The sequence below is a fragment of the Chrysoperla carnea genome, chromosome X, assembly GCF_905475395.1.
Source record: "Chrysoperla carnea chromosome X, inChrCarn1.1, whole genome shotgun sequence".
NCBI lineage: Eukaryota > Metazoa > Arthropoda > Insecta > Neuroptera > Chrysopidae > Chrysoperla > Chrysoperla carnea.
This window is the reverse complement of record NC_058342.1, coordinates 27,627,387-27,645,302: the sequence shown is the minus strand read 5'-3', so window position 1 is coordinate 27,645,302 and position 17,916 is coordinate 27,627,387. Positions and strand designations below refer to the sequence as shown.

General features: G+C 30.1%; 1 protein-coding gene across 1 annotated transcript; it reads right to left on the bottom strand.

Annotated features, from left to right (window-relative positions):
- Positions 1 to 3,013: 3,013 nt before the first annotated feature.
- LOC123303037 (lamin-like protein) lies at positions 3,014 to 12,641 on the bottom strand. The gene is made up of 7 exons (XM_044886134.1): positions 12,467 to 12,641; positions 10,791 to 10,987; positions 6,180 to 6,353; positions 5,534 to 5,761; positions 4,370 to 4,633; positions 3,957 to 4,181; positions 3,014 to 3,208 (listed from the first exon to the last, which is right to left on the bottom strand). Exons 1-7 carry the CDS (start codon positions 12,639 to 12,641, stop codon positions 3,014 to 3,016), a joined length of 1,458 nt encoding a protein of 485 aa, XP_044742069.1.
- Positions 12,642 to 17,916: the final 5,275 nt, after the last annotated feature.

The window sequence follows — 17,916 nt, the reverse complement described above, 5'->3', positions numbered from 1 at the left end:
AGTCATAAAATGTACCCGATTTTTGTACTTTTTGGGTCAAAGTTGCCCTATAAACTGAGTTTTATCGAAATTGGAGATAAAAAAAATTTCTCGATTTTTTCCAATTTTTTTAAGGGGTACCCCTTTGAAAAAATTGAGAAAAATGCAAAAAAAATTTTGTTTTGGATTTTGATGAAACTCGGTATATGGGGTAATTTTGATCCAAAAAGTATAAAAATCTGGTTAATTTAATGATTGGACCTATAGAAAGTTACAATGTCAGCTAGTATCATGGACAAGACTTCATTTTCAGAGTTCCCCACCAAAAAATTAAAATCCATAAAATTGTGAACAAAAGAGAGGATAAGTGAGGGCTATAACTTGAAAAATTATTAATTCATCCAAGAGGCTCGATAAAAATTGTAAATTTTTAATTTATATATGACACTTAAGTCCGTCCGCATTATCCAACGGTATCCTAAAACTATCTGGTTAAATGTGTCTTTATTAATATACTTTTAATGTATATCTATACAACAATGTTATAATTAGTATAATTTACGTCAAAATTGTAATTAACGTATGGGTACACTCGAATTCAATTAAAAATATTATTTAAAAAGTCCAAAAAGAGTTAAATATAAACTGAAAAGAAACAAGTGAAAACAAACAATTGACTGAGATAATTGTTGAAATACCATGCATAGTCAGTGTTGATTTCTTTATCACATTACACATACAAACATGTGACACATACATAACTGATAATCAAGTATAGTACATATTATAAAATTTCCGCCTAATTGGCGCCCTCACGGGTAAACAGTGATGTTTACGAAAAAATGTTTCAAACAAAAGTTGTTTAATTTTTGATAAGGAACATTTTTTTACATTTAAACTTTTGTTCTATCTCTAACGGTTTACAAGATGAGTCCTGCGGACCCAAGACCCAATTGACCTATGGTGCTCACTTTTTACGTCCTGAGTACGCTGTAAAAATTTCAGCTCGATATCTTTTTTCGTTTTTGAGTTATCGTGTCCACAGACTGACGGACGGACGGACAACCGGAAATGGACTAATTAGGAGATTCTATGAACACCTATGACAAAATTTTTTTCCTAGCATCATTATTTTTAAGCGTTACAAATTTGGAACTAAACTTAATATACTATGTATATTTCATATATGCATGGTATATTCAACGCCCAACTTGCCATAGTTTGTGGACTTTCATTTTCAGCCAATGTATGTTTGGTTCTTTGGAGCGTTCTAGAGACCAAACGCGTGAACCGATTTTAATCATTATTACGTTAATCGAGTTGTATATTTATTAGGTAATTTTATGAACACCTATGCCAAAATTTTGTTCGTGGCATCAATTTATTTCAAGCGTAGAAACTTGGGACTAAACTTAGTATATCTTGATATATATTTCAGGGTATAAAAAGTGACAAAAAGTAAGGTTTAACGTGGGACTAAATGGAAAAATATCAATAGATATTTCTCAAAAATAATATCGATAGCTATACTTGAAACTTTTACCAGCAAATAATTATTTAAAGTTTTAACAGAATTTCAAAGAAACTTTCAATTTTTTATTCATTTAAAATTATCAGACAGCAAAACAGGTTGATGAATGAAAGTCCTTAAAAAAATCGATTGAATATCGAACGAATGATAAAGAGGGCAAAGACTGATTTTTGCATAAAAAAAACAGCCCTGTTCAAATAATTTTCAGGTAGTGGGGAATTTTCTAGTAACATTATTTTCAGACCATCTTGCTTCAATTTTAGTGAACAGAACTATATATTTTTTATTTGTACAGTACACCTAATTATTTCGTATCCCTAAGCCCATTATATTACAAAAGCATATTGTTTAATAAATTTTTAATATTCATATTAAATTTAATATTTATTAAAATACAAATATTTTAATTAATAATTAACTAGAATCATTAATTAAAATAGAATAATAATTTCGACCATAAAAATTAATATGACATGTTATGCGACATCTACTTAAATTACAATTCTTTTAAAATTATTTTTTAATCAGTGGTTCAAATGACATCTGTTTGCATTTCATTATAATATAATAGTTTACGTTTTATGTGAAAATCGGTGAAAATTCATGTCTTTTTTATTCGATTAGTGAGCCATCTATATCCGAGAAAGTCGAAACAGACGAAAATTCAACTCTCATAATTTTAGAGCGCTTTTTCTTCGTTTGGTAAGCCATCTGTTTGAGAAAAGCTTACAGAATATGAAAGTTTTTAATTCGATAAAGCAACGCTTTATGATTTGGCAAAATTTCGAATATACATTTTATACAGTGTATCGCATTCAAGATGAAGGCACCCATCATATTTCCGTTATTTAGAGGAATATCGATTGGAAGTTTTGCACAGTCTTACAGGGTTATGGATCACATTTTTTAAGATACTTTACCAAAATCTGAACTTTAAACTCCAAATTCAAACTCCTTTAAGCCTACTAAAAATTGACAAATAGGCCCGATTCTTAATATTTTTAAATAAAATCTTGATTTAAAAGTTAAAATCGAATTTTTTGATATTTTATTCACGCATTCACTCTTTGAGAAGTAAGGAAAACAAGCTCCTAAAATCTTACTGTGTACTTTTCATGTAGAAATTCGATCTTTTTACAAATTAGTTGCAAACGGCCAGTGAATTCTTGAGCAAAATAAATCAGCTTGGTCGCATTCAGCAAATGTTTTGAATATTCTAAAATTGTTCAATGCATTTTATCAATGAACATTTTTGAACCCCGAAAAATTTATTTTTAAAAATCGATCATCCTTAGGATAAATTCACTTCTCAGGTAAGTCCTAAACGATGATAAAAATTGAAATACAAAATCGGTTAATTGCATGAAAAAGGTGGTTTTTCATTGAATAAACGACATCTATGTGCAATTTTTTTATTTAACTAAATATATAAACCTCATGGTAAACAATCTAATGAAAATATTGATTTTCTTGTTTTCAATGTTGACAATGCAGATTTCATCCTTAACCACTCTGAGTTAGCATTTTATTGTAGGTGTTTATTAACGCTAACGTTTCCTCGGCTATTTTTTCCGTATTTGTACTTTCGTTTAAAACATTAATTCGCCCAAGAAATTCATTTTTCATTTTTTGTAAATCATCAATTTTTTCCTCAAATTGTTTAATCTCAGCATATGACTGATTTTTTGCTAACTTTTCCTGAAAATAAAGTGAAAATTTTAATTTTTAAAATTAATTAGAAGTTACGGCTTCTACAAGGATGACATGTTGATTACTGAAATTTGGTAAATTGTTTTCACATACTCAGCGTGAAAACGGCAAAAATCACCTGAATTGGTTTTATTTTTGTATAAATCATTAGAAAAATGAAACAAGTGAAAACAAACAATTGACTGAGTTAATTGAAATACCATGTATTGACAGTGTTTATTACTCTATCACATTACACATATAACCTATACATGTCACACATACATAACTGATAATCCCATATTAGTACATACTTATAAAATTTGCATCTAATGTGTGCCCTCGTGAGTAAACAGTGATGTTTACAAAAAAATGTTTCAAACAAAAGTTGTCTATTTTTTAATAAGAAACATTTTTTACATTTAAACTTTTGTTTTGTCTCTAACGGTTTACAAAATGGGTCCTACGAGCCCAAGACCCAATTGAGCTATGTTGCTCATTTACGAACTTGACCTCACTTTTTACGTCTGGAGTGCGCTGTAAGAATTTTAGCTTGATATCTTTTTTCGTTTTTGATTTATTGTGTTCACAGACGGACGGGCGGACGGATTATTGTTAAGCGTTACATACTTGGGACTAAACTTAATATACTATGTATATTTCATATATACATGGTATGAAAATACTGGACTAGGTATACAAAAGCTTTCAAGAATATCAAGAATAAGAACAAAAACTTTCTATGATTATTACACACCGTTAATTCCTTATTCGTTTTGATAGCAACTTCAATAGCTGAGACGGTGGCACTAATCTTCTTCGATAAAACATCCTTTTCCGCTGTAAAAGTTTCAATTGAGCCTTGTATCACCTCTTTGACTTCTTCTGGGTCATCTTGTTCCAGTAATTGTTTTTCTATGTCCATTTTCTTATCACGTAACTCATTTATTTCTGTTTTAATTTGTGATATCCTTTCTGTAATCTGCAATATTTAATAGAAAATTTAATTTATTCTTCTGAAAAGAATCCAGGTATTCAGTCATTTAAATAAAGCCTTCTTGCAGTAATCGTCGTATCCAGAAAATATGTATTCGTGCTTGACAGGCTTGACTTAATTTCGTGAATTCCTGGATCAAAGCCGAACACACTTCCGAAGTAAAAAATACCAACATTATGCAAGCGAGTGAGTTGCATTTGATACTCCTGTTTTGCAGTATTAACATCATCAGTATCAAATTCCCCATCATCCAGTTCATCTAAATGTAAAGACCAGAAATTTAACCCTTCTACAATCGAGTCATCTGCTGCATCTGACATTTTTTTAATATTATCAATTTTCTCCACTGCCGATTCGATAAATTGATTCATTTTTTCCTCACGTTTCATAAGTTCTAAATATTTTCCGTGACGTGCGCTGTAACCTTCTTTTAAATCCTGTACAAAAAAATCGCTATTTTGAACGTTGTAATTTGATCAAATTCAGTATGGGCCTGACGCCCATAAGGAAGTGATTGCGATACTTCTATTGTGATATCACAATACTTCTGGTAGACAGCCTTATTCAATACTGTAATATTACTTATGCTAACATAGATACTATGGTATCTGTCTCTATACCATACCAGCATTGTAGTAAACGCCATACATTTCTTACCGTGTACCCTTAGTTAAAAAAGTTAAGAATGAGTTTTTACAGATTCTAATTCGAAGTACGCACTGTCAAAGTAAATTCTACACTGACACTACTGAAACTTCTTAAAACATTTTATTAAAACTTTATTGTTTCGAAAGCTTTATTTCTCTGTAGAACGCGTATTTATGCGCACTTCCGTAAAAGGCTTTTGTCAAATGTAAAAGTTTCGAATTTGTGTTTAAAAATTTAAAGTCTATAAAAGTACATTCTAAACAGTTTTGTTAAAGTTTTTAAAGGAAAAAGTTTAAACTCTGAAGTGTCCAATTTTGGTTTGACTGTGCTTTATCTAAACTTTGTCGTTTGCAGTGAATATCTTAACACAAATTCTGCAGACGAATGCATAAGCTCTCTTCCAATACATTTTTGCTCCCTCTGTACGTATTCAAAGTTCTTAGAAAAATATAAGATATATTTTCTCATCCTTTCAACCCTCGACACAAAGCGCTGAGAAGTGACAAATAATTTTCAATTTCGTATTAAAAACTATAAAGTCCAAACTTTCGAATGAGTTATAAATGATCCCGATTATACCATTTTACCCGGAGATACAACTGTTCGAAATTTTGAAAATATTTGAATTTTTTTATTGAATTTTTTGCTCTAATGGCTAAATTTGTTAGAAATTGAAAAATAAAACTCACTTTGTCCAGCCCATCAATAATTTCTTGAACACTTTCCAATTTTTGTTGATAATTCTTAGTTTCAGCTTCTATACTTTGTACTTGTATTCGAGTATCACGAATCGATGTCAACAGCTGTTCTTCCTCATGTTTCACTGAACCTTTGTTTCGAATTATTTGTGATAAATTTTCATGCTCCTCACGTAACGTCTCATATTCAGAGATCAAATTGAATAATGACTTTTTTATCTAGAAAATAACAAAGCAATGATTAATTTATTCTATAGTAGAACCTCGTCAATCGAACTTCAAAATAGCTCGAACTAAACAAATTTCGAAGTCTTTTACATAGTACAGTTAATGCCAATCAAAACTGAAACGTAGCCAAAGAAGTAACGACATTATTCTACAAAGCACAGTGTACACTTCATTGAATATCATAGCCTCGTATCAAAACAAATGTAACTCCATTCCAAAAAACAAAAAACATAAGAAATAAAAGTTACCCCCTTCGCATCTCAAATAAGTTTCCCAAAAAATGTAATTTTCAAAGTTCCTGTTGTTTATTTTTCCTATTTACAGTTCCTTTTCGCCTAAAATTGATCCAACTCAACGAGGTTTTACTATAATTTTATAAATTTTCTTAAAGATGACTTTTTTTACTTACAGGATGATCAATTTTATTCATATAGAACTCCATTTTCTCATTATTTTCTCCTAAGGTATTTTCATAGTCTTTGATTTCTTTTTGAACGGATTCCAAATCTTGTTTCATGCGTAAATATTCGATGCGATCATTTCGTGATAATTTATCTAACTCACGTTCAAGTATCGCATTTTCCTAAACAAAAATATCATTTTTCTTATTTTTTACAACTGTCGCATCAATCAACCAAACCCCCCGAAAAAGGGTAACATTGTTTGATTGATATTAATCGGAAGGAGAAGGGAGGATATGTCTGCTAGCATTACATAATATTTGTGCGGTCGTTAGGGAATTTATTTGGCAAGGAGCAGAAAGTTTTTTCAAATTTTACTCATTTTATTTCCCCCTTTATGCTTTATCTCGAAAATGACCACTCTGTTATATAAATGTCCTATGCGAGAAAATGCTCCACATGCACTCAGGAGCTTATTTTCTACGCAGCAGAAAGTTAGGGTTCATGGATTTTTTAACGTGAGAAAGTATGAAAAATATGACTCAAATTTATTTGGATTACATATTTGGTTTATCAAAATTGAATATTATTTGGAGGTTATAGAGCCAATTTTTTTTTTTTTTTTTTTTATTTTGATGACATCATAAAGTTCAAAAAATCGATTTTTTGGATAATACAGAAAAATTTTATACAATTTGTATGGAACTTTTTTTGAAACCCACAAACTTTGGATTACTTTTTTCAGTTGTGATGTTACTTTTTCGCTACAATTCACCTTTGTGCTAAAAGTCGGGATCAGGGCCCCACATTCTTTAAACCTATTACACTGAGGTTAAATTTGACAAGAAATTTGAAAAGTATGACCCAAATTTAGTTGGATTACATACATGGTTTATCAAAATTGAATATAATTTGGAGGTAATAGAGCCAAATTTATTTTTTTGGATTTTGATGACGTCATAAAGGTCAAAAAATCGATTTTTTGGATAACAAGGCCAAATTTTAACCAATTGGTATGGGATTTTTTTTGAAACCCACTAATTTTGGGTTACTCTTTCTAGTTGTGATTTTAATTTTTCGAAACAATTCACCTTTGTCACATTTTTGAAATAAATTTAAAAAAGTTATTCAATATTTAGCAAAATTATATTTATTTGTTCAAAGTATATTCTCCGAATATATTCGAACTATCGAAAGTATATGAGGAGGATTTAAAACAATTTTATCGTGAGTAGACTTTTTGATTTCTTGTAAAATTCCAAGCCAATATTTTTTTATAACAAAGGATCAAAACATTAAAACGAAAATTCTCGAATGTTTCCTGATTGTTTTCAACTCCCTAATTATATACTCTCGGATGTTTTTGGCTTCCTAATAACGAACATTTTGCTTATTTACTATACAAAAATTAAAATTAAACGAGTAGCCTAATTATTATTAAAATTCAATATTTTATAATTGAATTTTAACATAAACATGTGAAATAAAACGTCAACGTCAATCATAAATTATAGTTAAAAAGTTAAAATTTACTACATTTCAATGTCAGTATCAATTTTTAATTTAATAAACGAGAATAGAAATAAAAATAAATAATTCAAAAATTTAAAATTTAATAGAGGCTTAAACTATTATATATTTAAATTATAGCACAAAGGTGAATTGTAGAAATTGGATAAAATTTGGCTGTGTTATATAAAATTGATTTTTTGATCTTTATGACGTCATCAAAATCCAAAAAATTTAATTTGGCTCTATAACCTCCAAATTATATTCAATTTTGATAAACCAAGTATGTAATCCAACTAAATTTAGGTCACACTTTTCAAATTTCTAGTCAAATTTAACCTCAGCTTAGTAGGTTTCAAAAAGTGGGGCCTTGGTCCCGACTTTTAGCACAAAGGTGAAATGTAGCGAAAAAGTAACATCACAACTGAAAAGAGTAACCCAAAGTTTGTTGGTTTCAAAAAAAATTCCATACAAATTGGATAAAATTGGGCTGTGTTATCCAAAAAATCGATTTTTTGAACTTTATGACGTCATCAAAATCCAAAAAAATAAATTTGACTCTATAACTTCCAAATTATATTCAATTTTGATAAACCTAGTATTTAATGCAACTAAATTTGGGTTATAATTTTCAAATTTCTGGTCAAATTTAACCTCAGTGCAAAAGGTTTCAAAAATGTGGGGCCTTGGTCCCGACTTTCAGCACAAAGGTGAATTGTAGCGAAAAGGTAAAACTAATAACAACTAAATTTCAGTCACACTTTTAAAATTTTTGGTCAAATATAACCTCACCATAAGAGGTTATATTTGACCAAAGTTTTAAGAATGTGAGGTCCTGGTCTTGACTTTGAGGCCCGTAGATCGAAACTGCGCTCAATTAACATAATTTTTTTAAACGAAATTATGGAGGTGAACAGAGTGTGAGTTTTATTGGAGGCGTTTCCATGGTAACGATACACTACTTTAATTATAGAATTGTATGAATGTATATATAATTGTATGGATTGCATTTATGACTAACATTGAAAATTTAATATTATTGTCTTACAAATTTAAACAAATAATTATGATAATTTACATTTGAAAAATAATATTTATGCAATTTGATTTCTTATTTTCACAATTTTTAATGCATTCAGTTTAATTAATTAGTGTTTTTCAATAATTTTAATTTGATATTCACTAGAACATTTACATGTAAAGAATTGCAAATTAGAGATAACAGCCTCCTTTATCGCCAAAATTTCACTGGAAGCGCTGGCATCGGTTTTATTGTCCCGACCATGACTACGCACACACCCAATACTCTTTTTTTAAAATTGAAGTCTTCTTTCTATCTTATGCTCTTTGATTAGAGCATCATACCGGATATCTTATAATTCAGGTTCGATTCCCGAACACTGTGTAAATTATTCACTGTATGACCTATTTTCTATTTATTAAGACCTTAGATAGTTCTACGAATTTTCTAATTCATTAAGGTATTTACGCAGAATAAATGAATCTCACATTTCATTCGATTGAATTGATTTCACTAATAGCAATTTCTATGAAATTTAATAAAAATGGTAACATAAATACAAATTGTTCTTTCATAACCGATAGACATATGAAAAAGCTTATAATGAATTTTTCCAGTAAAAATTCTTTTCTACTTTTATAAAAAAAAATTTATATTTTATATATGAAATATATGTGAGTATGTTATCAATAGTCTCAAGTTTGTAACTCTTAGAAATATTGATGCTATAAAATTTTTATTTAAAAATTCATAAAATTATCGATAAATTAGCCTACTTTCCATCAAAACTCAAAAGAAAAACGAGCTGAAATTTTTACTTAAGCTCAGGACGTATAAAAAATTTTCATTATTTAAAAATAAGCAACTAACGTCTTAAAATTTTTTTCGTAAATATTTTTGTATTAGCTTTAAATAATTTGTCTATAAATTCTAATTTCACATTGAATGCATCCGATGATATTACGGGAATCAAAAGGGTGAATTTTCATGGTAAAAATTTTTTTGCATAAAATTTGAAAACTTGACGTGAAGTTTATAAGTATGTTACCAAGTTTCAATAAACAAAAATATATAAGAAGTAATTAAAAAGTCCTGCACAGTCAGTAGCGGATTCATCCATATGCGCATGATTGACATACCCATCACCTAAATAGACTAATGATTTAATAAAATTTAAAGAAAACAATGAATCTCTTCAAAGAGTTAGTCTATTCTTCCAAATTTTTATATTAAGCCCCCATCTGATAATTTTTGGGAGAAACATTTATTTTGTTTAAAAATTCGCTTCAGCGAAAAAATTTCGGAAATCAATTTACATCCCCCTGTTAGATTCCGTTATCAATAATTTGGGGCAGAGATTGTCTCCGGGGGTACTCGAAGAATTCCAGTACGGACTTTTACTACCTGTACCAAATGTTGGTGTCAAAGGCTTGAATATCGATATCCAGGCAGTGAAAAAAGTGGTTCAGATGTACCGGCGGTTCGTTAATGATAGTAAATGAACTGTTATAACTGAATACCGACTCGGGATGGCCAAATGGAAAATTGAATGCGAAAACAATTCCGCTATAACAGAGTCGGTAGCATATCTCATCGAAGCATGCGACCAAAATTTGTACTCCAATATAAAAATGTTTTTACAAATACTGACAACTCTATCGGCGAGCCTAACTTTCGCAGAGAGATCGTTTTTTATACTTGGCGGGGTAAAATCTTGGTTGCGTGCCTCAATGGGACAGGAAAGGTTATTTGGGATTGCTCTCCCAAACATATGGATATCGATGACATTATATCAACGCTTTCGCAAAAATAAAACACAAAGCTTGAATTTGTTATTTGAGTAAACACCTAAATAAAATTATTTAATGTAAAATGTCAATTTCATCAAAATTTTTTCTGTAGCTTAGAGTCTAAATGTAACGACATTGTGATGATCCGGATACAATATTTTCAAAAATTTTATTGAAATACATTAAGATTTCTAAAAATCTCCTGGAAATTTCCTAATTTTCCAAATCAGGGGAAGAAAACTCTACAAACCGTTGTGCAATCATTTAAAATGTGTTTCAATTATATATTATTAACAAACCTCACTAATTGCAGTTTTAATGGCTTCAATATTACGTTCCTTATTTTTACGACTAATATAGATATCTTCTAAACGTATCAATAAATCACGATTTTCATTTTGTTTTTCTTGAATTTCCTTTTGTACATCATCCAAACGTGCTTTGTTGTTGCAAATATTTATGATAAATCGTAGTTTTTGTGATTCATTTTCCAAAGCTTCAAATTGAAATTCAAACTTTTTATTCAATCTCAATACTCAGCGTAAACTCGACTTGTAGTACTAGCCATATATCAATTTTATTAGTCCTTTATTAGAACTATAACCATAAAAGCCAAAAACAGCTCAACTATCTATTTCTATTGCTTCTGAACTGAAATCAATTTAGCGGTCTAGGTGAAGTCTATAAAGTCATTACTTCATCTAAATTGAAAACTCATCTCTATTTCAATCATTTATAATTAGCCACAACATATTTGATGTTTGCCCAAGCTCCGATGTTGTTACTAAGTATTTATGGCTTCTTCGAGTATTCATATTCTAATTAGTTTTTAGTGTAAAATAGCCAGGACCGGTTTTTAATATTTACATTTAAAAAAATTAATTTTTTGCCATTAATAACTTTTTTTATAATTTCTTAGATCGGTAAATAAATGCCCGCCCTTGGGTAAAAAAGATCGCTTTTGTAGCGAAGTCGGGCAAAGTGAAGCAAGGCTGAGAACACCAAAAGTATCACACATTACTGCTCGAGAGTGTGGAGAAGGCCTTAGAATTGCAAAATTTAGCTCCTACAAGTAAATCACGAAATAACTATTCACGGCAGGATTCGTATAGCAAATCATAGACTAATCACAATGTACCAACGATCGATTGAAGCAAAATTTATTTTTTAGAATTTTGGATATTATAAATGCTTTTTTAACCAGGGTCCTTGAAGAAATAGCGAACTTTAGCCTTGACCTTTTCATACCAAAACTACATCAGATAATAAGTTTCATTCCTTCATGATTAAAACAGGGGCCGTGAGTTTCGCGACCAAAATAAAAAGTAAATGTTTATAACATTTTGTACCGTAGTTACCGAAATAAATACCACGATACTCGAAATAAATTTGTATATTAAGAAATTCTATTTAAAAACAAGTGAAAATAAACAATTGACTGAGTTTATTGTTGAAATACCATGTATAGACAGTGTTGATTACACTCTCACATTACACATACATACATGTCACACATACATAACTGATATTCCCTACATACTATACACTTTGTGCATAATTTGCGCCCTCACAGGGAAACCGTGATGTTTACAAAAAAAATGCTTCAAACAAAAGTTGTTTATTTTTATATAAGGAACTTTTTTTACATTTAAAACTTTGTTCTATCTCTAACAATTTTCAAGATTGACCTATGTTGCTCATTTACGAACTCGACCTAGCACGCTATAAAAATTTCAGTTTGATATCTTTTTTCGTTTTTGAGTTATCGTGTACACAGATGTACAGACGGTCAGACAGACGGACAGATGACTAGCGCGTAATAGCGAAATGTAGGTCTTTAGTATGTTTTCTTTTTTAATTAAATTTTTTAAATAGAATGTCTTAATATACAATTTTATTTCGAGTATCGTAGTATTTATTTTAATAACTATGTCTCAACTCGAAGTCAACAAAAATTCATCCTTATATTTCGTACCTTGTTTTTCTTCTTCCAATTTTGCTAATTCCTGTGAAACCTTATCCTTTAAACTTGACGTAGATTTCAATTCACTTATTTCACCACGAATTCTTTTTAACTCTTTATTAATTTTATCAGTGTGTTTATGTATCTCTTGCACATAATACCGTTCATTTTTCACTTTTCGTGACATTTTTTCCAGTTTTTTTTTTATTACCTAATTTTCGATAATATTTTGTAAATGATTTAAAAAATGTAAAACTATCGAAAATCAAGTTTCATTAACCTTTTTAATATCGTTTAAAAAATGTACAATTTTTATTTCGCTTCAAGAAAAATATTTGTTTATATTAACTATCGTTACCGTTGTCATAGCAACATAATGTGTTAAATTACTTACACGGGGGTGTATTGAAGCGATAACGGTGAATTTAATTTTTGTTGTACCAACGAGTATCGTAACATTATTACATTTTTTATGCCATGCATATATGTTATATGCAAGGTATACTAAGTTTAGTCCCAAGTTTGTAACGCTTAAAAATATTGATGCTACGCACAAAATTTTGGTATAGATGTTCATAAAATCACCTAATTAGTCCAATTCCGGTTGTCCGTCCATAACTCAAAAACGAAAAAAGATATCAAACTGAAATTTTTACAGCGTACTCAGGACGTAAAAAGTGAGGTCGAGTTCGTAAATGAGCAACATAGGTCAATTGGGTCTTGGGTCCGTAGGACTTATATTGTAAACCGTTAGAGATAGAACAATAGTTTAAGTATATAAAATGTTCCTTATCAAAAAATAAACAACTTTTGTTTGAAACATTTTTTCGTAAACATCACTGTTTACCCGTGAGGGAGCAAATTAGGCGTAAATTGTATAGCATGTACTATATGGGGATATCGTATGTGTGACATGTATGTATGTGTAATGTGATAGAGTAATTAACACTGTCTATGCATGGTATTTCAACAATTAACTAAGTCAATTGTTTGTTTTCACTTGTTTAACTTTAATATGGATGAAAAAACAAGCTTTAATAAATATGATGTTTGGGGGCCAGATTATGAACTTTTTTATGCTAAATATAGTTTAGTTTTACTAAATAAAACTAGCTAGACCCGGGATTCTGCTCCCGTAGTTATCGTAACCCGTGGTTACCCTGTGGCTAAAAAAAAAACAAATTTCGTAGAAAAGTGGTGAAAAACATCAACTCAAAACTCTTTATTTACTACAAAAAAGTGAGTGTCAGCTCCGACGCACGGCTAGAGTTTACTCCTTAATAGCGATCGTTTTTTTGAGCATGCAGATTCTATAGTGTTTGTGTTCGTCAGATTATTGTCATTTTCAAACAATAGATGCTTTGTAAATGATATACATATATTTTACTTATTGTATGTGATGATGTCTAAGAAGTGAAAAGAGCGCATGATAGGTTGCGCACCAAAGACGTAACGAAATTTCGGGTTACTTTAGCAATTTGACCTTTTTCAAATCTTTTAAAAGTTATCTGATTCACTGTACGGTATAAGCCCCCTTCACCCCAATGTGGTTAAAACTAAATAGTTCCGCTTTAAACCATAAAGATTTTTTAAGGATAATTTTCTGAAGCCAATGTAAGCAATCGCCAATGTAAAATCTTTCGGAAGTCAATTCACCCAGCAAACAACTTTTTCCGAAGAAAAAAGGTTCGTTTACTATTTACTATTAGTTTGTTACACATTTTTCATGATATTACCTGAGACGCCGAAAATTACCAACCAATAAACTACCCATATATGTAACGTTTCATAAATCGAACAACATTATAACATTATTTCCTCGTCATGATTACAAAATTCATTAGTCATCATCAGACATACACAATTTGTAATCGGATTTAAAAAATTATCAAAAGTTAAACAAATTAAAAAATTTCTAAACATCGTAAAGACATATTTTCCAAGGATTTCAAAATACTATTGATTTAACTAACTTGATTGATCATCATTAATGAAATAATAAATTTATTTCACGATAAATTTTTTATTAAATCTGGTGTATATTAAATATATATGTTAACCGATTCAAATTCTCTTGATTTTGACATAAATCCAGGACTTTCTTATGCATAAGTTTCGATAATTACTAGACCCCCTCTTTAAAGCTTTGAAAAAAAAATTTTTAATATGGAATGCAAACAATTGTGTGCTTTGGACCAAAACAAACAATTTTTGTCCTTCTGATTTTTTGACCTCTTCAATAACAATTCCTTAGACCTAGAGACGGTTAAATAAGCGTGAAAAATATTCAAATATTATATTTATTCGCATACAGCTTTGAAAAATGTTCCGATGTACTTATAAGGCAGAAAATCAATTGTTGCCCTCACCACATGCTCTGTAAAATGCGCCCTTTTCACGCAACAATTGTAGCTGAGTCAAATTTTTCGTAAGGTTCTACTTCTATGGTATTTTTGAGGTTATGCCAAGCGAGCAAAATTTGTATGATTTGGTACAAAGAACACAACCATACTTTTTTTCGGGAATTTGGAGAAGGAGAGCTTAAGAACTTAAGAAGGAGGCGCCTGAAACTAGTAAATTGAAACACTGGAATTTTTTTTTTGAATGCTCAAAAGTACAAAATAAATTAAACAAGTGAAAAAAAAAAACAATTGACTGAGTTAATTGTTGAAATACTATGTATAAACAGTGTTGATTACTCTATCACATTACACATACATACATGCCACACATACAGAACTAATATTCCTATATAATACACACTATACAATTTACGCCTAATTTGCACCCTCACGGGTAAACAGTGAACTTTAAATTTTTGTTCTATCTCTAACGGTTTACAAGATGGGTCCTACGGACCAAGACCCAATTGACCTATGATGCTCATTTACGAACTCGACCTCACTTTTAACGTCCTGAGTATTCTGTAAAAATTTCATCTTGACATCTTTTTTCGTTTTTTGAGTTATCGTGTTGACAGACAGACGACCAGACAACCGAAAATGGGCTAATTAGGTGATTTTATAAACACCTATACCAAAATTTTGTTCATAGCATCAATATTTTTAAGCGTTACAAACTTGGGACTAAACTTAGTATACCTTGCATATTACATACATGTATGGTATAAAAATGATAGTTCTGGGTTTCATTGCAAATTTTCTCAGCTATATCTGTCGATTCAACTAACTTGCTGAAGTTATTAATAATTTCACAATAAATATTTTATTGAATTAGGTGTATATTAAATGTTGTTAATAGATATTTGCTACTAATTACATGATCTGATAATTAATTTTTTAATACTGATTAGGATTAAAATTTATAACACTAGAGATTTCTAATTTTATATATCGTCTATTCACAATCCCAAATTAGAATCATAATAAAATTCTTAGCCCAAAGATTAGAATTATATTACAAAACAGATCAACCTTGAAAATTTAAGTGCCATTTTCAGTTGGAACCAAAAAAAGGGTGCATAGAAACCACTATATCAGAGGCAGCAAGGATATGAGGCCCTCGCATTTATTAGGACAAGAGGACAAGGGAGCTACCTACATACATAAGAAAAAATTATTTAATACTATTCAAATTTCAAATGTTAAAAAAACATTTTTAAAAACCCCGAGAAATTTTTTGGATACTGGACCCTAAACTTGCACTTGAAACGTATCTAAGAACACTATCCGTCAAATTAAAACCTTTTTCCCTAGAGCCTTCTCCAACCTGAACCGATTTTGAGGATCATCGGCTATTTTTTAAATATTCCAGGTGCGGAACTCTAAACTCATATTTGAAACATAGCTAAGAACACTCTCCATTAAATTACCTTTCAAACAAAACAATTGGTTCATCCGTTCAGGCGCTACGATGCCACAGACAGACACACATAGTAGTCAAACTTATAACACCTTTTTTTGGTCCGGGAGTTGAAAAATACGTCTAGGTCAGGCATGGGCAAACGTGGCTTAGGGAAGTCCTTCATACTTCTGTATCTAAAATACGAGTAAGACAGTGTCAACCTAACGATTGTCAACCAAAAATACGAGTAAGACAGAGAGACAAGATCTTTTTTCTACCTATCTCATCACTATAAGCGAAACTGAGATAAGTAGAAGAGTTGTACACCCGTCTCGCTTCCACCTCTATGAGCAATGCGGACTTGGATAAAGAGACACACACTAAAGTTTATGGCACACAATAAAGTTATAACAATGGTGACTTCGAGTTAAAATAGCTCGCCCATGCCTGATCTAGATGCACCAATGAATAAAAATGATATTTTCGGTATCAAAACGTAAATATTTTAGAGGTAATAAACTAGGAGCATCTTTTTTGAAATAAAAAACATTTTCTAAAAATAGATAATTTTTCATATGATTTTATAAAATAAGTTTGTATAGCATAAAAACTATTTACTCGAAATTGATAAATAATTTTATTTATAGGTATATATAAAAGCAACTAATACACTAATAAGATGGCCAAGTACCGTTTAAAATATAAAAAAAATAAAATATAAATACAGTGCGGTATTAAGTGAAAATTTATAAAGTACGCACATAATAATTGTAAAATTCAATTAATTAATGTATTGTCAACGGGAGAGATATTATTTTCATTTATACAATACATGGCATTTCTAAATTTATACAGTAAAACCTCGTTACGACGGATCTCATTCAGACGTTAGTGAAAACTAAATTTATTTTAAATTAATGTGTTAGTGCTGAAGTGAAGTTGATGGATTCTTTATTGATCTTTAGCCGTGTTTGTTTTTAGTTTTTCATATACAAAACATCATAAGACAAAGTTTACGAGGTAGAAAAATTTTTGAGCTCTGAAAATTTCGAATAAATAACATAAAAGATAAAATATTCTTTTAAAGATCAATAAATTTTAGATCAATAACACTATAGTAACAACTAACCGAGAGTTAACTGTTTAAATTTCCTGTATTAACTGAGTTTAATAATTTTTTTAATTTATAACTACTCATTTCTCGAGTTAAAAATGGATTATAATTTAAAAAATTTCGTCCTGAGTAAGCTGTAAAAATTTCAGTTTGATATATTTTTTCCTTTTTAAATTATCGGGTTGACAGGCGGACGGACGGACGGACGGACAACCGGAAATGAACTAATTAAGTGATTTTATGAACACCTATACCCAAAATTTTGTGCGTAGCATCAATATTTTTAAGCGTTACAAACTTGGAACTAAACTTAATATACCTTGCATATTACATACATGCATGGTATAAAAACTTCAGAACCAAACCAACACCTCTATAGTCGACAAACTCAACCCAAGCAACTAATACAGTACTTACAACAATACTCCGGGACTATAAAATTTTTAGTCTATTTTTACGGTCTATTTTCGAATCTATTTTTCCAGGTCAGACATAGTACTTCACGGTATGTATTTATATGCTATGTTTGCCATAAGAACTCCAA